Source organism: Hyalella azteca, unplaced genomic scaffold (assembly GCF_000764305.2).
Source record: "Hyalella azteca isolate HAZT.00-mixed unplaced genomic scaffold, Hazt_2.0.2 contig3814, whole genome shotgun sequence".
NCBI lineage: Eukaryota > Metazoa > Arthropoda > Malacostraca > Amphipoda > Hyalellidae > Hyalella > Hyalella azteca.
In genome coordinates this window covers 503,386-527,860 of record NW_025934048.1, presented here as the reverse complement: position 1 = coordinate 527,860, position 24,475 = coordinate 503,386, and the positions used below count along the sequence as shown (strand labels likewise).

General features: G+C 39.5%; 1 protein-coding gene across 3 annotated transcripts in view; it reads left to right on the top strand.

Moving 5' to 3' along the window:
- Positions 1-1,954: 1,954 nt before the first annotated feature.
- LOC108674967 (heterogeneous nuclear ribonucleoprotein 27C) overlaps positions 1,955-24,475 on the top strand; it is a 28,358-nt gene continuing 5,837 nt past the window's right edge. The window contains exons 1-9 of one of the 3 annotated variants that reach the window (XM_018162955.2): positions 1,955-2,211; positions 2,670-2,877; positions 3,576-3,765; positions 4,288-4,370; positions 6,447-6,578; positions 7,699-7,972; positions 14,189-14,251; positions 18,228-18,341; positions 21,986-22,118. In XM_018162955.2, the coding sequence (XP_018018444.2) occupies positions 2,045-2,211; positions 2,670-2,877; positions 3,576-3,765; positions 4,288-4,370; positions 6,447-6,578; positions 7,699-7,972; positions 14,189-14,251; positions 18,228-18,341; positions 21,986-22,118 (1,364 nt within the window). In that variant the 5' untranslated portion in view covers positions 1,955-2,044. The remainder of the gene's footprint in view (positions 2,212-2,669; positions 2,878-3,575; positions 3,766-4,287; positions 4,371-6,446; positions 6,579-7,698; positions 7,973-14,188; positions 14,252-18,227; positions 18,342-21,985; positions 22,119-24,475) is intronic. The other 2 variants (XM_018162956.2, XM_047879780.1) reach the window with 2 other exon arrangements.

The following is a 24,475-nucleotide window of genomic DNA, read 5'->3' as shown; positions in this document are numbered from 1 at the left end:
TGGTTCTGTCCTCTAATTAATTGCATTTCGTAAATTCCATGATGTCCTTTGGCATGGATGCTTTTCCCTAATTTTTTTTGCCAGTTCAAATTTTCCCCTGAAAAAAAATACAAACTCTATTTTTGAATTTTAGATGACTTTTCAAGCTTTCCATTAATACATACCTACCGGTATTGACTTATAATTTTCTCTAGTTTCAGTTAGCCAGCTCCAATCCTAACAATTGATCAATCATCCCCACATGGCTTGGTTTCTGTTGCTCATTTTGATTGGAATTATGTAAAAGGCTCCAATTATAATGGGGCTTGGTCTGTCTTGGTCATTCACCACTGGCTTATTTAATGTTAAGGAGACCGCCCTAGCTAAAATTTGAAAATTTTGAGTTTTTTTGTTTCTTGTCTCATCTTAAAGGTTGTTTTCTTGCGCATCGAACGGTATAAGTATCGTCCCTGTACGTCGAAAAATGACTTTGTGACAGCTCCTCAAAGGGAGGCGGGTTTTAGTAATGAGAAAAAATTGGAAAAATAGAAAAAAACGCAATAAAAAAAAAACTAGATGGAAAATGAAAAAAGTGATGTTGGTCAATAGATATGGTCTTTACGAATCGATTGATACGTGTCTCGATGTTGTAGGATGATATTTGTGGGAGGAGATAGATTTTCTAAAGTACCCCTTTTTAGCCGTTTTCTATGAATTTCACGTTTTCTATCAATTTTTTCGAAAAATTCATAGGAGCAAAATGTTTTTTTTTTTTACATTTTACGTATGTATGTGAAGTTTCAAGACAATCGGATAATAACTGTAGAAGTTTTCGTATGCTAGGGCGGTCCCCTTAAATCATGATTGAGGGAAAAGCCTAATGTTGATCCATGTTTCAGTATTAGGCAATTGTGTTGTCAAATTCAGGTTTTCAGACCCAAAAATTTTCCAGTATAATTGAGGATTTATTGCCAAAACTACCTAAGCCTTCTGAATATCTTCATGTAATTCATGTAAAAGGGATGTTTTAGAAAAATTTGTTGGCAAGATCTTCTGTAGACATAGATTTTGATGCTAATTGGTTGCCAATGATCTTCAGATATTTGCTTGCCCCCTGCACCCTTGGTGATCTGTTTGCCAAGATTCTACCATGGCATCTTAGGGTTTGTGATTTCAGCATTTTCAACCAGTTATGTGCCTTACTTTACAGTCTGGGATGAAATTCCAGTTATGGAAGTTGTATTTACATGTTTTAGAAATTTCCTAGTGCATATCAGACAATATGGTCCCTGTTGTATGTATTCTTACCTTAGTTTCATACTCCCACAATCATGGCACCAATATCTAACTTGATAGCAAAGTGAACATGATCAGTTTTTGTGTCAACAAGCCAAACAAATCAACAAAAATTCACACCTGCTAAGATGAATATCAATGCTTGCACTTAAAAGCTGCTAATGTAAGATTGAGACAAGCTGTGGACAATACAGGCTGACATGCAACATTTGTTGACTTAAGTGCTTGAGAGATAGGTAATGTCTGTCTAGAGAACTCATCTTGATAGAGAGTGGTAATGCACGAATTATATTAGTGGTATAAGATGATATGTTGACCATTAGATCAAAGTAGCTCTAAGTAACAAATGTTACATGGTACATAGCATGATTGTTAGTTAGTGGGAGCGTTTTTAAGGTTCCCAACCCTTCTACAGAATTATGGCTTCCCCCCACTACTGAGGTCTGGATCACATGATCTTTCATGTGATGTTGTCCATGCAGACTTAGAGCCTAGTACTTTTCCATCAATCTCTACCATGTCAAGTCAAAATTATGTCTCAATTAAAATGAATGGAATGAGACGCCTGATTGACACCAGACATCTATGAATAAAAGTTAGATGGGAAATGATTGAACTTATTGTTTTAACATTTCTTTTGTTTAATAAATTAATATGTTATTTTATTAATCTCGAGTGTGTATCTTTGCAGTGATATTGCTTTGGCGATTAAAGTAGAAGCTGTCATTCCTAATAGTGCTAGAATTAAGTGCAGGGATTACTATCTAATATGGCTGACAATTCCTGGCAAGGAAATGGCTCTTATCAAGTACAGCACAACCACCAAGGCTATGACATGAAGAAAGATCAGAGTGCCTGGAGGAATGACATCATGCCTCAGCAAGGCTCTGATGGACACTCACGCCGCAATATTCCCCACGATGGCGAGGAGCAAGGGTGAGCAACTCGATTATTTGTGTTTCTGATCTTGGTGATAGGTTTATAGTTTTTTTCTTTGCTGGTATATAATTGTTGGTAAATCTATCATGTTACTTTCCTTAACAAGTAAGAATTCTCCACCGGCTAAGGTGACAAAGCAAGAGGCAAAAATTCTTGCTGGGCTCTGTAAATATTTAGGAAACTTATTTCAGCATTTCATTTAGTTCACGACTAAAGTGTGAATTTCACTTGGTTGATAATTTTGTTCATCTGAATTTATCACCATTGAATTTGTTTTATCATGAGAACCAGCTGAACTGTTGCACCAAACGGCTGAGTTGTAATAATGGGTTTCTGTTTACTGTTTACCACATATGAAAATGAGATTGCTTTCCTGCTGCTATTCCTATTGTTGTTGTGGTAGCTGTAAATTGTATTAGTTTCCCAATTATAGTTTGAGTTGAATCTTGTTGCAGGAAAATGTTTGTGGGTGGCTTGTCATGGGAGAGCACTCAGGACACACTGCAGCGCTATTTTGGCCAGTACGGTGAAGTCATCGACTGCGTGGTCATGAAGAACAGTGAAACTGGACGATCTCGAGGGTTTGGCTTTGTTACTTTTGCTGACCCAAGCAAAGTAGACCTTGTCCTCAAGAGCGGACCTCACGAGCTTGATGGCAGGACTGTAAGTGTTCATCTCTTGCTATGCTTCAATTGCATTACTTATTCATACATAATTTTTTCTCAGTAACTAAGTGTAGTGTTAGCAAAAAGATTTCCTAATGATGCAATGATACACATTTCATGTCATGAAATTGTTTTATCTTCAGTACCTATATTTGAATGTTGAACAATTTCTTCTCATTCTTAGGCTAGTGAGACATTTTCGGTGCCCAGAAATTAAAAAACTTTAGAATAGTTACATGACAGAATAACTTGTAAAAGAATTTATTATTCAATTCAACTAACTCAGTCAGCATAATCAATCGACATGAATTCAAAGGTGGTGTCTGGTGAGATCTCCATTTAATCTGAAATTCCATAATGTAATCTTCACTTTGTTATCATCTTGTCCTCGCATCAATGTTGATCAATGAAGCTCCTACATAACATAGATGAACTATATTTTAAAGCAATAGGATAATTTTTTTGATTGTTATTTGTAGATTAATTATTCATGTGCTTTATATTTGCTAAGCTCTATGTTTCAAGAAATGAAGTCAAAAGTGCCACCAATATGTAATGATGGATATGATAAATGGTGTATAATGATATCTTTGTTATGTCTGAATTAAACTTTTTTTCAGGCGCAACATCGTAACTTTGGTTTAAATTGTATCTCCATACCTGATAGCTGGACTTACAGTGCATATTTGTTGCCAGATTGACCCGAAGGCATGCAACCCCCGCAGCATGCAGAAACAGAAGCGTAATGGTGGCAACTGGCCCAAGGTATTCCTGGGGGGACTTCCCTCCAACCTCACCGAGACAGATCTCCGGAACTTTTTCTCGCGTTTTGGCGCCGTCATGGAAGTCGTCATCATGTTTGACCAGGAGAAGAAGAAATCCAGGGGTTGGTGATTTGTATTTGGTGCCTTATTCGTAGCATGTTGCCCCACTGTGGAAAAGGATTGACTATGATGTTCAGAGCAAGAATTTTTGCCCATTCCTCAAGAATATTATCATGTCATCCCAGTCATCCCAGCCTGAATGACTCGTATAAAATGAGATAGATTTTTCTAAACATTGGATAATCGACCAAAATGTAAGAGTAGATTTTAGATTGAAAAACACGAATAAAACAACCATTTTGATTCTTTGACAGCATTGTTTCAGTTGAAGCACTTAAATATTTTATTGGCGTAATGCCTATGTAAAAAAATTCCGCAGTCGGTAGCATCCAACAAATTGCTAATTAGGTGTTGGAAGCACAAAACAATATGTTAGCGCCCATATCTATTGTTCTGGCTAATAATCAGCAATTAATTGGTATGAATTGATCACCAAATGAATAAACATCAAAAGCAATTAGTATGATTTGTTTACAGGTTTTTCTTATACTCGATTGTAAAATAATGTTTTACTTAATTTGCAGGTTTTGGGTTCTTGTCATTTGAGAGTGACGATGCTGTTGAACGGGCAGTAGCCGAGCACTTCGTCAACATCAATGGCAAGCAAGTGAGTAGCTTCCAGTATCTAGTCTTGGCTTTATCATGGCTCGGGCAATGGATATAATCTAAACCAAGTACCGTACCAAGTATAGTTCGTGTGAAAATGTAGTCCCAGACTCTAAAAACAACCCATGGCAATAGTGGGTAGAAATAAAGCCACCTGTTAGAAATTTATCAACAATATTATTAGGCTTCCAACTTGTTCTGTAGGCATTCCAAACCTATTAGACTGCAATGAAATAAGAAAAGGGAAGGGGCCACCTGATATTTCCTTTGTACTTAAGTACATTTTGCGTTTTTAACCTGAACTGTAACTTTACGTCAATTTAAAATTTGCTGTTAACTCTCTGCCGCCTGACATGAGTAACCGGAGCAATATTGTCACAAGCCTACTTTCCAAAAAGGATACGTTCTAGTGAGCAAAAAATGACTTGCACTGATGGTTGCCGCCACGTACGACAACTTTAAAATGTTCTGTGTTGCGAACTAACGTCCTCAGGTTGCTACACTCTTTAGTTTGTGTAATTTAAGTTGAAAGTTATGTTCCCGGAGAGAGAAATACGGCGGTAAAAAGTTAATTAAATTTGCATACTGCATTTTCTCAAAATGAAATGTAAAAATAACCTACATTAGTCATGCAAAAAAAATTATAATTACATTTAGACACTTTATGTTTTTCAGACTATAACTTCACATTTGATGATAATTTTAGCATAAATCAAAGTCAAAAGTCCATAAAACCATTTTTATAAATATTAGTCATTACTACTAAAAACCTACAGTCAAGTGTGTGATATGAGGGAAGCCCAGTCACCGAGACGGTGACTGGGCTCTTTTTGACTTGACATGAGACTTGACTTTAGTCCGTTTTGTCGTGTTGCCAGTTAATATTTTGGCTCCTTAAATTGTCTCGTATGTTGGCACTCTTTACAAAAGTAGGCTTGAAAGAATATCAAACCCTCGAGATACATAATATTTTAAAGGCAAAATTCACTCATAAAATTTTGTACATGCATTGAGAGTTTTTTCCTAATGCACTGTATTTAAGCACATGTCTTGTTTATCAATTTCGAATAATTTAGCTCCGTAACTAAAAACTACTACCATTATAAGGCTGGCAGTTTTTGAGTTAAGGCACTGGTACTACTCGTGAAGTTTGCTACAAATTTCACAGTGCGATTTTTCATGATATGAAGAGAAAATTGAAAAAAAATTAGAGTCCCTTGGACTATTAGCACTAAGTGAGTACAAGTCACTCACAGATATAAGAGAACGAATCGGTGAATATTTATGGCGCTATCCTTGTTGATCACAAGTACATATTCAGAGTCGAAGCGTTCCCATATCAGAGCAAACTTGGATTTGTCTTCTGTAACGTTCATCTCCGTTTGAGATTTGAAATCTTGGAGGTTTCAAAGGAGAAAAGATATCAAATAATTAGATCAAACTAGTTTTTTTATGCTGTAAAATCTTTTTCATTATTTATTGAAATGTTGATCCTCAATGAACAGGCTCAATAACTTGGTATTAAGGGTTAACTAACGATACTTTTCTGCATGAGCAAGGAATGCGATCCTAATGCTTTTCCATGATAAGAGTCTTTTACGATTTATTGTAATCATGAAAGATTCCTGTTAGGAAAGGCAATGATCACATATTAACAGGCGTATTTCAATTCATGAATCCCAGTTAATTTTTTTCAGAGAGTATCACGTAGGATTACCTTTAGTGGGTTGATGAATCACTGGATTTACTCAATCAAAGCAGCCATATTTTTCGACTTGTCATATTAGTTCCTTATTATGTTCAATTGGTTATTATTTTTTCTGATTGAAACTTCATTGAATGTTCTTATGCTGCTGACATTATTTCATTCCTTCAACGAAGTTGAGATTTAGTAAAATGTATCTCGAAGCTATCACACAAACAAAAACTAAATTTGTAGTTGTAATTAAAAAAAAATGCATATATTGAAAAGAATCTGAAAGATGTCCCTTGAAAAAAGGCATTATTAATATTGAATTAAAAGTATCTCAAAATTATCCATTGAAATTGAAGACTGAATTTGCTGTTTTTGTTGCAGGTGGAAATAAAGAAAGCTGAGCCCCGTGACGCCAGCAAGTCCCAGGACGGTCAGGACCAATGGGGCTCTCCCCCTGACAGCCAGTGGGGCATGCCGGGCATGGGGCCTCCAGGCATGGCGGGCATCAACAATGTCAGTGCCTCTCGTATTGGCCACACGCTGCTGCTGCTGCGGCCCTTTATTGTCCTGGCCACTCTGCCGGCCTCTGAGCTCTTCTTGCGCTCCTTGTGCTCACCTCCCTCATGCTCCTTGTGCTCACTTCCCTCATGCTCCTTGTGCTCACCTCCCTCGTGCTCCTTGTGCTCACCTCCCTCGTGCTCCTTGTGCTCACCTCCCTCATGCTGCTTGTGCTCGCCTCCCTCATGCTGCTTGTGCTCACCTCCCTCATGCTGCTTGTGCTCGCCTCCCTCGTGCTCCTTGTGCTCACCTCCCTCATGCTCCTTGTGCTCACCTCCCTCATGCTCCTTGTGCTCACCTCCCTCATGCTCCTTGTGCTCACCTCCCTCATGCTCCTTGTTCTCACCTCCCTCATGCTCCTTGTGCTCACCTCCCTCGTGCTCCTTGTGCTCACCTCAGCCATACTATCCTGTGTGCTTATAATTATTCGTTCTGTAGTTTACTTAACAATTTCAGTTCGTTCTTTTTATTGTGAGAAGAAGAGTATCAGCTTTTCTAAGATGTCGGCTAAGTATATATGCTTGGCATGTTGTGTTGTCGCAACACTGAGACCTTGGCTGATGGAAATGTTCTTGCTGTTTGTACAACTCGTTTGTATTGCGCCCATCAGTTATCTTGAATCATATTGTAATCATCTAGCTCTGTTCCGTCTTCCTATCTTCATGCAAAAAATTGTATCATAAGATTCCATTTACATTACCATCAGTTCCTTCTTCATTAAGATTCATGATCTTGGTTCTGTAAATGAAACCGAACCAAATGACTAAAACTTGTCTTATTTAGTGACTCTAGTGTAGCTTCTGAGTTTGAGCGGTAAGCCAGGAGCGAGACACAGACTTCGTGACAGCTACGTATTAGTACCGGTAAAAAATTACCTGCCGGTTAGAACGTCGTGTTCTCTTGCAGTTCAGTCTGCTGCTACTGATAGTTTTTGGGCTAATATTGATAGGACTCAACTGAAGAAGTGAGACTCAGTAAGCGTGTTATTTGGAACCATAGCGTGAAAATAAAAATTGAATACGTGTGTAAATATTGACCCCATGACTGCAATCTAAGTGTTGATATACTCGTGCAGGGTATGGGTCCAGGCAACATGGGCCCACCTTTAGGCCATCCTTTGGGCCCCCATAACAGCCAGATGGGCGGGCCCGCGGCCATGAGCACGGGCGGCATGGTCCAGTCTTACCAAGGCTGGGGCACCCCTCCTGCCCAGCAGGGCTACCCGCCCCAGGGCTACGCCGCTGCCCCACAGGCTGCCCAGTACGGCAGCTGGGGAGCTGGCCAGCAAATCCAGCAATGGGGCACCCCGAGCTACGGCTCTGCTGGATCCCAGCAGTACGGCAGTTTTGGTGAGACCTAACAGCGCTTCTTGCTTTTTTAGATTTTTGTTATATAAGCATGTGTAGTGTTAAGTAAATTAGCTGCTGCCTTCATCGACCTCCATTTATGTTGGAAAAGTCATCTATTGGGTGCTGTAAATTGGGTGTATTAATCCGTTCAAAGTTCAACATTTCACAATATCTATTTTTTCAACGGCCAAGTGCCATTTATTTACTTTTAGTCAACTTTCTTAAATTACATTCTGAATGTTTCTGGATTTCATAGTCAAGTGTTTCGGAAAAAAAGCTGAAATTCGATTTCCATGTACCTGGTGACACTGCAATGAACGTCTGATGCTTCAGTCAATAATCGTTCAAGAATTTACCCATCCTTCCATAAGGTTATTAAAACCACCTGTCCATTTTTTTTTTGCCTGTAAATATTATCAAGATAAGGTATTTCTTCCACCTAGAGAACATGTGTATCAATGTGAAGACCCGAATGAAAGTAAAATTTGGTTTTATTTCTAGACAAATGAATAGTAATCATGGTTTCGTTTACGGTTCTCGATATGGGCACTAACCTGATACATACACTGTAGTAATTTTGGATCCTTTCGACTAAGAGAAATCTTCGGCACTTTCTGAAATTCAGAATCGAAGAAAGAAAATCTGTTTATTCTCTGACCTTAGCCTGAACCCTATGATAACATTCTCTCTTCATTACATTTTCAGACTCTGAACTTAATTTCTAAGTAATTTATCTTGCCGAGTCTGTTTCTGTGAAAGACGAATTTTGCCGCCTTTATTTGTCCCGTAAGCCTGACAGCCTCCAACCGGGCTAGCTGTTGTAGTAGCTTAGTAATGCTAGCTGCATGATACCATAAGTTGTGCTAGCCTAGTCTGCAGCCGCTGCTGCATGATACCGTAAGTTGTGCAAGCCTAGTCTGCAGCCGCTGTTGCTGCATGATAGTGTAACTTGTGCAAGCCTAGTCTGCAGCCGCTGTTGCTGCATGATAGTGTAAGTTGTGCAAGCCCGGTCTGCAGCCGCTGTCGCTGCATGATAGTATAAGTTGTGTAAGCCCGGTCTGCAGCCGCTGTCGCTGCATGATAGTGTAAGTTGTGCAAGCCTAGTCTGCAGCCGCTGTCGCTGCATGATAGTGTAAGTTGTGCAAGCCTAGTCTGCAGCCGCTGTCGCTGCATGATAGTGTAAGTTGTGTAAGCCCGGTCTGCAGCCGCTGTCGCTGCATGATAGTGTAAGTTGTGCAAGCCTAGTCTGCAGCCGCTGTTGCTGCATGATAATATAAGCTGTGCTGTCCAAACTTTCTGAACTTGCCCCAAGTAATGGTATAAATCTACGCTAGCAACTCGCGTATTTTATGTCATCGTCACAACAGTGGCTCGACTCTACTAACATTGTCCCAGCAATTCGCCCTATTGCGTATGGCGGGAGGGTCGTTTGTTGATAGCTCCATGACCTGTACATGAATTATGGAAATTATCCAAGCTGTTATAAGTTAGTTATTTTTAATTTGAAACTGTCGTGAATATTGCGGCAAAGAAAAAAAATCGATTTTCCATAAGAAAAAAAGCTCAGAATTTGACAGAAATTCATTACTGATCGCAAGTGCTTCAAGATGCGCGGTTCTACTCATTTGTTGTAGTTTTATTAAGTTTGACGCCCGCATTTGCCCGTAGGCGATAGAGATTGTTCAGCTCTGAGGAGCCCATATCTGAAGTTCGGCTTTTTTTTTGCAAATGGTGCTTCGTTTATAAGGCCAAGTTAAGCGATATTGACGAGATCTATGCGTCGTTCGTTGGTCGCCACTAATTACGGATTGTTTCCATAAGGCGCACTTGCTTCAGCAAGAAACAAGCGAGGTTTTGATTTCCTATGCTGGTTCTGCATGTCCATCAATGCGGAAATCACCTGTAATGCTAGTTGACATCTTGGAATGCGAACTGATATGCGTGCTCGTTTTAACACAATGGGATCGGTTACGTTCCCTAAGCTTGCGCGTATCTCTAATGTTGATCCAATTAGCCGGGCCAATCAGTCAAGGCAAGAGTTCCGCGAATTAATCGTTGATTTGCGGTCCATGATGTCAACTTCGCGCATAACTTTGAGACGGGGTCACCAAGGAAATTGTGAGGTTCTCTTGAGAATGCATTCTCGAATTGTATCCCTTCCTCCGGCTAAGATTTTCTCGTAGTTCTTGATGAAGCCAAGTCTTTTTAACTGTTGGTTGTCGTGTGCTCTTTTTTACTGGTGAATTAGAGATCAAGAAATGTCACCTTCGAGCAATGATCAATTCAGAAAGAATAAATTTCTTATTTGGTGCCATCTACTGCGAAAGGAGGTTTTCCGTATTCTACCTTTATGTTCTATCGATTATACTTCAGAGTGGCTGTTCTCCCGAGAAGCATATCGATTAAACATTTCTTCTGACAGCTTTTTGGGCTCAAGGGTTATACATAAAAATACTGCAACGCGGGTAATTAGTTTGTTCGAGTTTTGCCCGGTCTCGCGTTTCTGCTGCTTAATTTGATTTTATTTCTTTTCTCTACTAATTTTATGGCTTGGAAGAAGACAGGGGCGATTCAATATTTCTGGTACCGATTATTTCTTTTATTTTCCCGTCATTCCGAATGTGAGAGGATAGATCCAAATAACAATGAGATAGATAATAATCCAACAAAGGTTAAGCCATCCTCGCCGCTTGAGCACATTTTTCATCAGTTTTCTTTGCTAGCTTCAAGATTTCTGTAACGCAACGCTGATTAGCATCCTCGCAGTCCTCGCATCCGCGTATGACGTTACATCCTACAATAACTGAATATAATTCTTTTTTCGAGGTCGCATTCGTTTTCTTTTCTCTTAGAAACGCTTTCTAATCTATCCGCATTACATTCCTCTGTGTTGGTTTTAGAATCGTGATTTTTCTTTAACTAGCTCGGGTCTCTTAGAACCTTAGCTTGTTTTAGTCTTTAATCCTTGTTAAATTTTTCGTTCAACTCTGTTTCACAACTCTGTTTCTGATTGTAAATTGAAGTGAACGCATTGTATGATTGACTGGCCTTTACATTTCTGAAATGATGTCACAATTCGTAGATGCGTTGAAGCCCTGGCTAGTTTCATGTCGCTCTCGTCGGATATCTAACTGGTTACTTGCTGATGCTACCTCCGTGTTTTTGTAGCTTTGTATGAAAGTAAGGACTCGGGTTGGTAGATGCGTTGTGTTTGTATACTCGTTCACATGATTTGTCCTTTAGAACTAATGAGTATAATATACGAGGAGACTAACTACTGCATTCACGCTAGTTTTTTCCTCCGACCATTTCCCATCTCTTGACCCTGTATTTTTAACTGCTTCTACAAGCGATCGCTTGCCTAAGTGTTTTGTTATTGCCTCCGTACCAATAGAGGGATTAATTGAAATCGTTGCTGCTCAGGTATTGGCGTGTTTTTGCACTTTCAGAAAGTTGACCGGGTATCTCCGTTGTGTAGTGGGTTTAGATGCGGAGATTCCAAGCTTATATTGCCATGTTTTTCCTCTTTGCTATCAACTTATGATTACTGTTCGTAATACTCTGGTCGTTCACTTTTGTTCACCATGCCTCTGTCACAATAACATGCGTACCAAAGCGTAATAATTAGTTTAAGAGAGGACCAATCAATGTAATCATAGTGGAATCCTAACAAAAGTTCTGTCTGTTGTATTCTTTTAAGAAAAAAATATAACTCGGTACTCACTGCAGTGAGTGACAGAGAGCGTATTTTCTCGTCGACGAAAACGTGACGTCACGGACGGACAGACAGACGGACATGACGAACACACTAGCGCCTTTTTTCCATAAATGAGAAAATGCGCTAAAAAGTAGGCTTTTGATTCGTTTTCTTCCTCGTATCCTCGTATTTGTAACCTTCTATACCAATGATAATTCATGTCCGTCTGGTATCAATGTTTTTATTGCAATGAATATATCAATCTTGAGTCATATGGCTTACAAACTCGATTAACTTTTCATTCATATGGTTGATGTTCCTGTGTGCGTTTCTTATCGAATGTTTAGATGCTCGGTTATGCCACTTTGAAAATAGCCCAGCAAGGAACCATAAGGGTTTATTTTATTCCTTAATGACTTAAAATGTTTACGAAACATTAAAAATCTTCCTAAACTGGAAGATCTAGAGCGATTGATTAATTATTTTGATCTACCTGCTACTATGTTTATTGTAGTGTAGATGTATTGACACTTGTAAAACGGTGACTAACCATTTTGGATTACAAGCATTGATACTTGTAAAACGGTGACTAACAATTTTGGATTAAATCTTTATAATGCACCCTCGAATCCATGCCGATCATTGCAAAGCTTTTCATTTTATATTTTCTTTAATGAATTATAGTGTTTATTCAAAGTCTTTTTCTGATATTGTTGGCGATCTCTAATCATACGCTGAAACCCCTGCGTATTGTTGCCATGAATAAGGTCAGAAATAAATAGAACCTGTGCAGATGGTCAGAATGCAATTGTTCAGTCTTTCCAACGCTATTTAACAACTATTAGACGAGCTTGTGTGTTCTGGTAAGATAAACCTAAATGTTTATTTGAAGGTTTTATGATACAATGAGTTCATTCTCGATTGGGTGATGACATGTGTCGCGTTAGAGGGCAAGCGAGAAGAGCTGACGCGACTTTGGCAGCGAGAATAAAATTGACGATAGCTCAATATTTTGTCGTTATGGCGTTCAAAGTCAGCGTAAAACGAAAGAAATATTTGCCTCGTCTTGGTTCGGTTTTAGTTGGACAGCTAAGCGCTTGGCAAGCTCAGGCTGCTGGGCTAGGTTAAGTGCAGCGCTGAGGCGGATGGCTGGAGTGCAGGCAGTTGTTAGTGCAGCGCTGAGGTGGATGGCTGAATTGCAGGTAGTTGTTAGTGCAGCGCTTGTGCAGGCAGTCGTTAGTGCAGCGCTGAGGCGGACGGCTGGAGGGCAGGCAGTCGTTAGTGCAGCGCTGAGGCGGGTGGCTGAAGTGCAGGCAGTTGTTAGTGCAGCGCTGAGGCGGATGGCTGGAGTGCAGGCAGTTGTTAGTGCAGCGCTGAGGCGGATGGCTGGAGTGCAGGCAGTCGTTAGTGCCGCGCTGAGGCGGGTGGCTGAGGTTGCAAGAAGGCCTCTCTGCAATATATGACTGGGCCCTAGTGAACAACATGCAGTTCAACGGAACCAAATTTTAGGTCCTGAGGTACAGAGGAACTGGAAGAGCTGGAATGGAGCACCCGATACCTGGCACCTGACAACTTGGAAATCAAGAGAAGCGACTCGTTTGCGATCAAGTAGTGTTGATGAACAATCAGGTCAATTTTGATGATCACATACCGGCAATAACCGCAAGAGGTAGGCGACAGATGGGGTGGATCTGGGCATCTGGCGGACGTTCAGAACGAGAGAAGCGGAACCGATGATCACAGTCTCCAGAGCCCTTGTAATACCTATCCTTGAATACGGCAACTGGAATGAGTCCAACGAACCTTCACTTCTAGAATCAGAGGGAGGGAGAAGTTTAACTACTGGGAGAGGTTACAGCGACTTAGTCTGTGCTTACTGCAGAGGAGACGGGAGAGGTACGTACCGGTATGTCATTCTGTACACATGGAAAATGATAACCGTAATGGTGCTAAACTTCGAGAGCGAGAGCTTCAGGATTAAGACATATCACAACGAGAGGAGGGGGAGACTATGCAAGATCCCCCCACTACGTAACAGATCCGCAGTCAGATTTCAATCCCTGCGGGAAGGATCACTTTCCGTGGCAGGGCCAAGGCTGTTCAACGCCCTACCAACTGATCTAAGAGAGGGGGAGTTCACCCTGGAGACCTTCAAGAGACAACTGGACGTGTTCCTGGGCACAATCCCAAATCGACCTCATCTGCAACACTATCAGCGACGAGAAGCAAGCAACAGCATCGTGCATCAGATGGCCCAAATGAGGGCGGATGAACGATAATCAGGCGGCGATCCAGCGTGGCCTGGGACTGCTACTTCCCAAACAAATACTAAGGAAACTAAGGCTGGAGTGCAGGCAGTCGTTAGTGCAGCGCTGAGGCGAGTGGCTGGAGGGCAGGCAGTCGTTAGTGGCGGGTGGCTGGAGGGCAGGCAGTCGTTAGTGCAGCGCTGAGGCGGGTGGCTGGAGGGCAGGCATTGCTGGGTGGGAGTGCAGCACTTTAGTAAGTGGCCGGTGTTACAGGAATGGTTGAGGGCAGCAGCTGGGGCTGGGCCTCACCCCCGTCTACTCCCCCTCACCTCGACAGTGAGTTGATATTGTCATCCTCCTTCATTTGAGCCATAGTTACATTGGGCTACACCATGATGTCGTAGCTTACGTCGCTTCGGGAGATCTCTTTACAAACTGCTTTACCTTTTTGTGCTTCATTCTATTGTAGCTACCACATCTTAGTGTAGTTCATAACTTTTTATTAACCAACACATGATTTCAGTCTTCACTCTTATTTGTCGTGCGTTCACTAAAGTTTTTTTTACAACCGCTTGTTTATACCATACGCGAAGAAGCGCATATCTCGTTTGCACCACTACTCGCTCATTCATCATACGCTCGTTTTTAGCATCATATACGCTTTCTTGTGTTAATTTACATTCATACTTCATCAGGATGAAAACGGATTTAATCATCCCTTGACTTGCTACTGTCGCGCAATGTAGTCTCATAACAAAGCTATACAATTGACATCGGCTAAATTTTCATCCGATGCGCACGTAACATTACAGGCTCAATCGTACACCGACATTTTCAGTCATTGCTTGTGTCGTCAATAGAGTTCCTCGTTTGCCTCACTCCCGCATTGCTCTACTCATCAGGCCCATGCTAGCACTAGCAAGTCGTTGCTTGTGTTTGTGTGCCATATTAACGCCTGTGTGTCTTGAAAAATATATCATTACCAGTGTGTTTTGTGTGGGTGCATCTCTCTTAATTTATAATTTCTAAGGTATTACAACAAACAAAAGCTTAAAATAATTGCTCAGTCATCCTGGGGATCAGTTTCAAACCACATTTCATACAAGGCGTCTGATTCTTCGGTAAATGCATATTCGTTTTCAGATGTAGGTTATTTGTAATTTATTATTTTATTATATTTATTTATCAGCGTCAGAACTTTGAGATTGTTTTCCGAGTAGTTTTTTGCGCTTGTAAAATCTTCTTGTAGGTAGTATCACGTAAACGAAATTTTAGCATTATTTGAATGGTATCCAATTTACTTGATTTCGTTCATATGTCAACCCAAATTTTGTTACTCTATGCGTCTTTAACTTGAAAATGAATGTTGTACATTCGAAACGTCGTTAAATATTAAAAATGTCTATCGGTAATTTAATTTTCAATCTTCCAACACCTACGAAGAATTTAGTACGACTTATTGAAAAAAACTAACAAGAAGTTGGTAAATAAAACTAATTCTCTGGTCTTTAACAAAACTTGTTTAAGAGAAGAAATTCTGCCAGCCTACACTAATATTTGTAATTTGTGCACAATTCCGTGCTATTTGGCGGCTTGGCGTGGTGCTCCATTCTCGTCTTTCACTTGCAATTGTCCGACCACGAGGCTAGTTATTGCTGTGTTCGTTTCTGTGTCCAGATGTTAAGAATCTAAGAACGACTGGCCAGGAGTTGCTCCACTGAAAATGTTCATTGTTTTTTGCATGCTTACTATTCATTATGCGTTGGTTTGCATGTCTTAATCAGAACCAAATCAAGCAATGCATTCTTGCCTTTCCTCGCGTTTTTGTTTATTACCATGTGCGTACTGGGGTATAGCGCGTTTTTGTTTATTACCATGTGCGTACTGGGGTATAGAATATTCTAAAATAATTATTATAATTGTTCAAGTTATAATAATAGAGGCTGTAGTACTGTAAGCTGTCAAGTTATACTTATCGCGCATGAATGGATTAATGAGATTCCCTCTGTCCCTATCTACATTCTGGTGAACCCACAGGCAAGGGAACGGACTTGCATGAACACAGCGGGGAAAGAAGACCCTGTATAACATTAAGCCATCATTATTGCTGCACAGTTTGTATGTTCGGAGTTCGGACCACATGCCTTTTTATTCCCGACTCGTTCGTTCTTTTCTCACTCGAAGTTCTTTCATAATTTTGTCTTGGGGTTTTTTGCTTCTGCCTTTCAAGTTTTGAGCCTGGTCCTGACTAGTTCTTTCGGATGTGTATTTCAATCAGGTTTAGTATAAAGCCAAATGGGCACGAGTTTCATCTTATGCGAAAAGGCTTCGAAATAATATTTTCGTGCTATGAACTCTGTTCTAAGTAGGTTGATAGTTTTGTGTTTTGGCACTATAAAATGGAATACAATTCATTAATAGATTTATAATGTTGTATTCAATTGAAGTACTTGGTGTCCGAGTCGAGGTCAAGGTATTAGCACAACAACCTGGTCAGAGAACGCTGCTGTTGTGAACTGGCGCCATGTTTGAGAATCAATGCAAGCTTCCCAACGGCAATAAGTATTTCTATGTAAATGAAAATAGTTGAACTTTAAATCCATAGAAATACTTGCTCAAAATGAGCATGATAACCACATAAAGTAAAAGCAGACGTAAATTACTTCAGATTTATCACAAGGTATGTTAAAGCAGCTTAAGAAAGGGAGTAATTATCTTCAAGTTCCTTCTCAAGCGACGCTGATAGAGCTTTTATTCATAGTTATTCCGTTGCTCGCATTTTTGCTTGACTGAATGTCACAATTCACTACAAAATTTGTTTTTCGATCATAGATCAATCGAATCAAAACAGTCCGTCTCCGACTTCAATGAAGTGACTAAAATACTTCAGTCCAATGTTGTTATTCGATTTGTTTAATTGTAGCTCCGAGTTGTTACCGATTAATAAATTGATTCTATGGGGAGCGGTGTTCAGGTTTTCCTTCTGCTTGAAAATTTTTTGTTGATATCACATTATTTATTTTCATTTACAGTTGCCTTGTCAGTGGTGTCTTTGGTGTCTGCCTGTGTGGTGTTATCCGTTCGAATGCAACATGAAGTTGTGCTAAACAAGGTGCTTTCAGTTCATTCATTTACTACACAAATATTTCTGAATCCATTTGTCTAAGCAATGAAAAGCTGGCATTATTTTGCTGATTTGGTGTTGTTTCAACTAATTTGTTTAAATAAAGGGCGTTTGTTTTGAAAAGTACTCTCTAATGTCGAGCATCAATTGTTGAGGCCCAGGAAGACATTATCCACTTGGCGTAGATCGATGCTATGAAGGATTGATTCTTGTGCGCGCTTATTTTGCTTACTAGTTACTCAGTACATTTTCAGAAACGACTGCCGTTTCTTGTAAGAAATTTGAAAATATTCTTCATGATCAATTCACGTTTTGTATATTTTCCTCTCTCTCTTCACTTGTGCATCGTATTTTTACTACCAATATATCTCTCGTATTTTGCCACCGAAGGTTTGACTTTCCAACTTGAATACTTCTTTCTTTTTTTTCCGTCTAGCTTTGAGACATAATTCCAAAAGTCGTTTCTTAAATTTTCAACAGAGAGATGAGAACGCGATATAAGAATTCATTATAAATATATTTTGAATTTGTTGAATATGAGCAGGACGGTTTCGTAATTATCAGTACATAAAACTGCCCGAAGTCGATAGGTGCTCACAAGCGCTGAGCTAATTTTGCTTTATTGGGTCGGTACTTTCGTTCAAAGTAGACTGTTACTTGTAATAACCAGGTGCATAGAATAATTTCACGAAATGACTACACAATCTATGCGTGAAGTATTTTTATCTAGGCATGGTTGATGTGGCTTCTCAAGTTGCGAACGCTTTTACTATCGTCTAATACCTGCGCGAAGTTACCGTGAGCTCACCGTAGCTTGTTCCTGGAGGCGCGGAATACTCTCTTTGAGAGCGGCCTGCGTCTGGTGTTTGAAATAGCTTAGTATCGATAGATTGGGGTATAGATATCAAGTTACTTGCATAATTATCTATTGACGAGAGATTTACAAGCTTTCATAAATTATTACATCTTCTACGAAGAGGCATTCTGGAATGTTTCCATAGTGAAGTATTATGATCACAACTGAGCTCCCGTGCGGGTAGTTACGCTCGTCCTGTGTTTGCTTTTGGTAAATGGGCCTTGGCTGTGGATTTAAAGATTGATTCTCTTTGGTTGTGGCTTTAAAGATTGATTCTCTATGGTGAAAAAGTGTTGGCGGGCGTCAGTTTTAAACGTGCTCCGTGATTTCAGTGGCGGGGGCTCCAGGGGCGCCGTCACCTAGCCTCGCTGCAGCAGGTGGAGCCGGAGCTTCAGCTGCTAAGGGAACAGACGACTACTCTGCCACCACATGGGGCCAATACTACGGTAATTGGGAGCACACTAACAGTGAAAACTACCAGTGATCGCTCATCACCCTCCTCCTCCCTCCTCTTCTTAAGGGCACACAGACGCTTCACGAAGCGTTCGTCGTTTTTGTCACAGTAAAGCTGCTTTTTGGTACCTGGCTTCAAGCCGGCTTGTATGGTCAAGGTAGCTGTCATACAATAGTAATTTGCGGATAACTTTGTCACGCCTGAGCCATCTCTTTTGCGGGTGTAGCTTGTGTCTGGTGCGGCTCAGCGTTCGTGACTTTCAGTGTATTCTGTTCGGCGCGAACGCAATGCTTACTTCATATGTAAGTTAATTCGCACCCCTCATCCCTCCTCAAGCGCAGTTTACAATTCTAATGACGATTGCTTTGCCAGATTGTTCCATGATGGACTTCATGCTTTGTTTATTTGCCATTATTTCGCAATTTTGCATGTCGATGTTTCGTACATCTTTGAAAAAATGTTTTGTTTTTTACGTTTCATTTCTACGACAACGTTTTCTTTTTATTTGCTCACCCTGCATGTCTGCGACGCATATTTGTTTGATATTAGGTTCTTGTCCATAATTGCAGATAAAAATCAATTCGTTACGAAAATAATGCATGTTCAAAGCTCTCTGTGAAGAGTACTCATTATTTCATAATTTGTTAACTCGAATTGCCTCCGTCAATTTTCTTTTCCCATTTTTATGTAGCTATTGATCTTTGCTTGTTAAGGTAAGGTTAGATTGTAATTGACGCCTGGTTTTGTGCCAGTGTGTTTTTTTTACTTAAATTGATAAAGTAATGTCATTGATCGTCATTCGTGATTAATTGTCATTTTATGTGCAAGCTGTGGCATTTTGCTCGTTTGAATTATAGTCCTGCGTACCAGTTTACCTCAAACTTGCTTTACACGTTACCGTTGTATTTGTGCCTCCTGTGCCATCTCATCTCCAGCGACCTGACATGCGTATTTGTATTCTTCTACCCACAATTGTAGATAGTTTTGATTAGGAGCAGCCGTCATTTTTCTACTGCTGCCTCTAGACCTTAAAACTTAGAGAAATATGAGTATGACTATTTACTGTGACCGCACCGCGAATGACCCGTTGAATGTCTCGAGTGCTCTTTTCATGTAACTTATGGTGTTCTTAATATCATTTGTCACGGATGTCTGTGAACTTTCTTTTGTGTATCGATATTGCTTAATCCTTGGCACCAAACCGTAACGTGATTTCTGAAAGCTTAGATACCGCGTGCTGGTTTTGTCATCTACCTCTAAATTTCCAAGTGTTGGATAGTTTTAATTGCCAAGTTGCGGATATAGGTACCCGTTTTTTGCTACGAGAAAGAGCGTGTTGCGGTTGTTGTCTGATCCTGACTACTGATGTAATTTTCTTCTTCACGAGTATTTTCAAGTGTGAATTACTCGTTGAAGAGAGAGAAGACATACGCGTAGACTGCATTATTTTGTTATGAAGGCCCTGTTCAACAAAGCTTTTCACTGTACAATTCAATTCATTGAATCATTTCGTCATGTAGCATTGATGTCTGTAACAAGTACCTTTTAATAATAATGGCTCAGATGAAATTTCGTCTTCTTTATTGTTAACCTTTTAAGCTCAGGATAATGTTGTAGAAATCGTAAGAACCAATTGAAGCAAATAGATTTACTTCGTACAATAAGTTAGTTATTTTTAAAGTGATCTTATACAATAACATTTTATTCGATATCTTGATCTCTTTTGAAGGTTTCACTTCTGTTTAAATCGATATCGTGATCAAATTTGCTTTGTAATTTTTTAAAACATTTATTTATTTTAATGTCTAACTCCTGCATACCTTAATGATAAGCTGGTATGCATTGTTAAACTTACGGTTGCGTTAATAGCGTGAAGTAGCTTTCTAGATTGAGTTGAAATTATGAAACTTTTCTAAATTTTATGTCTCCGACGTACATCACTCACGCGTCATTTTCGCTTAAGATTGATGTTAACAATTTTCATCAAGTATTAACGAGACTCAGAATGGCATGCGTCAGCATAAACAGTGAGGTAGCGTCTCGTAACTTTTTAGATATTGATCGAATGGCCTGTATAATATTTGGACCGTAAAATCAAAAGTGGGTAAACATCATATAGTGTAAAATGTTTATGATAAAATAATGGTCATGACGGATAACGGTAATTTTTCATAACTTACCCTCTACTAACGTTTCGAAATAGTGGCCAGATCATTAGAACCGAACATCGGACCACGCATCCCACCTGTACTGAGCTCGTCTCTCTAAGATTTATGAAGGTAATCGCAGAAGGTGTGTGCTGCTGAGATCTCCGTTATTCAATTGGTTATCGATGTTGGAGCTGAGATATAATTCACTTCTTGACTACATATTAACGACGAATGATAGATGCTTAAAATTGAGTAAACGCGTAACTTCGAATGGATTGTTGATAATGTTCAGTAACATTTTGCTTTTAAATCTGCACGTCCTACAATGGCACTTGAATAGGAGCGAATTAGGGTTCGCAATCAATTAAATCTGTAATTGGTTTGTTAATAATACAATTCTGTTCTGATCACAATTAGCCTCGTGCCACCTTAATGGGGTAATTCTTTAGTTCATATCGAACGAAGCGATTTAGTTCAAAATTTCTACCTTGCGCCCTTGAGACTTAAGAAATGTGCGACATATCTTGAGACTTCTTCCCCAATTTCTCGAAGTTGAATGCTTCGTCTTGTATGCCTGTATAATTTCATCATTTAGTCTGTGTCCCTCAGTTTTGATATTTCCACGGGATAGAACCTCTGATTAGTAGGCGCATTATTGGCTATAGCTTGTTTTCCTTTCCAAAATTTGTTTACCGTTTTCCGCGTTTTACTAAACGCATCTCTCTAAATTAATCTAGAATAGAAACTTAACATGTAGAAGTAGGTTAACTCACTGCATCAGAATACCAATGGAGATCTCGCTATAAGTATTCTACATGGATACCATAATCGTTATAACTATAAGGTTATGGACGTAGGATATTCGCTTTTATTAATGCAAAGGAAGTAGCAAGTGTTTACAGGAAAAATTCCAGTGTCTTTCTAGCAATAGGTTGGAATAATGACTATGATTGAAAGGGGCAGAGCTTTAAATTTTTATTCACACTACAGACACTGACAGTTGAAAGTTGATGGTTTTTCAACTCATTTAAGTCACAATCCATAACAGTTTAATCTACACGAGCCACTCGATCAAACTTTTACTTCCTTTTCAAAATAATGATTCTCGATTTCGGTCTTCAAGTTTGATTACAACTTGGAAAGACGCGAATTGTGCAGATATTTTACTAAATATTATCGTACATCATAACGGCTGTTGACTTGGACGTGTCGGTTCTAATTAAACTTCCAAATGTTGTATATTTAGTAATTGAAGTAACGCAACGTCGGGTTGGGCCTCTTCCTAGAATTTTCATACGACATAAAGTGCTATTGCATTTTTAGCGGAGACATACGAATCAAACACAAGTTGTTCCACGCAAAAATTGACACATTTATGTGAAGTGACTGGTGAAATTCAAGCGTAGTTGAAATTCGTACGTAGTTGAAACTTGCTGGTAGCCATTAGCAAGGTTTTGGAGTTTGTTGACAAAGTTGCCGTTTGCAGGTGGCGGGAGCGGTGACTCCGGCGCGTTGGCCGCGGCAGCAGCCTTCAGCCAACACCGCGCGGCCGCGGCTGCCGCGGGGTACACCCCCATGGCGCCCGGGCAGCAGCAGCAACCGCCCCCTCACCAGCAGGAGTGAGTTGCGTTCTGTGTGGTGTTCGCTCTAGTGCTCACTGACTGGTCATTGGCTGAGCGAGACTAAATGCTGGTCAGTGGCCAGTCTCAGGAGCTTTTAATACCTGACGTACCCAGCAAAAGGAAATTTATTTCTTTCCGTTAAACGTCCCACAACCTGCCATCTCAATCGTACTTGCTCGAAATTATTCAATTTCACATCTCAAACCTGAAGCACTTGAAACAAGGTTTCTGTAATAATCGAACTCATCGTCCATTTTCACTAATCGACAGAGATTAGAACAAATATGTAGGCACTTCCTTGCAAACAAAAGCCTCGTGAGTTATTGAGTACTATTTTATTTTCTATTTTCCCCGCAAACTTTTAGCGCAATTTGCTGCTAATATAATGTTCACACTAATATATATTTCATTTTTTGAGCCTGGTATGTTTTACTGCACAACATTAAATCTGTTCTTTTTCAACTAAAGTTTAACATTTCAAGCTGTTTTTTCCCCGTTCATTAGTTTCACGCTCTTGTGAGGTTTTCACATAGAATATCTCATATTGCCACTTGTATGTTTCATTTTTCCTTGATTTAGTATTGCGATATCGAAGCATTTTTTCTCAAACTCACTATGTTCTTGCTTATTCTTTAGTAACTGTTCAAACGATAATAGAACGTTCCATTTTTTTCTTTTATCTCATGCTGGAACTTCCTCGTTTTACCTGCTTAGCCTTAAACTAACACCTCCAAAAAGTTTCATAGCACACGGTTTCTGATTTGAAACAACTTTGCATAAGTTCTACGTCTCCTTGAGCCCATTCACCGAAACTTGAATCACTATACTGACTTCTCTGCTAACTTCATATTTGGGAATCGGGACCTGAGTTTTTTCCCTGGTAAATCACGCTCTGGTAAATTTTCCTCTCATTTTGATCTGGTCAATTTCCCATGAGCGGGTGAAGTCAACAGTTCAACGCACTAGTAGATTTTTCAAGTTCCTGAAAAACGTTGAAATGTCTTGTATTCCTCTTGAGCTGTCGACGCGGCAGTCAAGTACGCAATGAGCGCAAATACGCAAGATATTTTGTGTTCAATAATCAAGCTGCAAATCACGTCATGATTATTTTGTCACCCTATTTGTTGCGCAATTATGGTTCACTCTTTAGTTTTAATAGTTTTCTTACGCAAAAAAATGGTAGCTCTGAAATTTTGTTCGCCGATGCTATTTCTGTCATGTTTCTTTTATTGCGAATGTTTTTCGCAAGAGTGTATGAACTGCTGACATCACCTCCTTCACTTTAAAGAAGCTGGCGATTTTATTCTTCATCCTTGTTACTAATTGCAATGGATACTTTCGGTGCAAGCAGTGCCTGCCCATTTTGCATTCATCATTTGCATGTAATTGATTTAATTTGTAGAGTAATGTCTTAAACTGTTGTTCTGTAGCATTAGTTTATTATTGTGTTTGTCGCCGTTGGGTATTGATCAGTAATTATTTTAAGTTATTCTATTTTCAAACCGGCCAGATCCCTCAAACCAACACGTGGAAAAATTAAGACCTGTCTTCTTGTGCTAATTGAGTAGAATTTGAGTGTGGAGTATAAAAATAGCAAGTTCTTTCGTACCTATTCGTGACATTTAATGTCCCAGCGCAAGACTAAATACGTACTTAAATAGGAAAAACACACACGACCATTCATTTTCACGACCACAGTTTCTTTGAATACTGTTCAATACTTTATAAAATATTTTAATTGATTGCTTTCAGACCGTAAGATAGGTTTCATTCTTCGAACAATCCTTGCGTTTGTTAACGTTTTACTAGACATTTCGAGTGGCATTTAGCCGTGTCTTTGTACTGTCTAATCATAGGATTTCTTGAGATTCAAACCAATGTTAAAAACGTAAAAAAATACGACTTGTTCACCGGGAGGAAGCGAAAAATTCAATAATATTTTAAGAATATACTCAAAAATTTGCCATTTTTTCTTCATCATATAAATTTAAACCTCCAGCAAACTTCGAGATTAACTTTTATTAGTTTTTTGATATTTTAGAAGATGGTCTTAGTTTTTCCTTGTGACAAGTTTAGCTCACTCTGTCTCCGACAGCATGCTATGCTTGGAAATTAATTTGGTAGTATTACTTTATTAGGCTTTAAAGTTTCATGTCTTTGTGATGTACCATGAGTTTGAATTCAAAGTTTCAGTAATTGAACTTGACGTTCATCCTACGATTTTTATTTGGTATTGGGAACTTTCGCTCCTCTTTCCACCATTTTGCGAGAGCCTGCTTGCATAATGTGCGTAGACTATCGAATATTGTCTAAATTTTGCAAAATTCTCAATTCAAAACCAAAATTCAATCTGC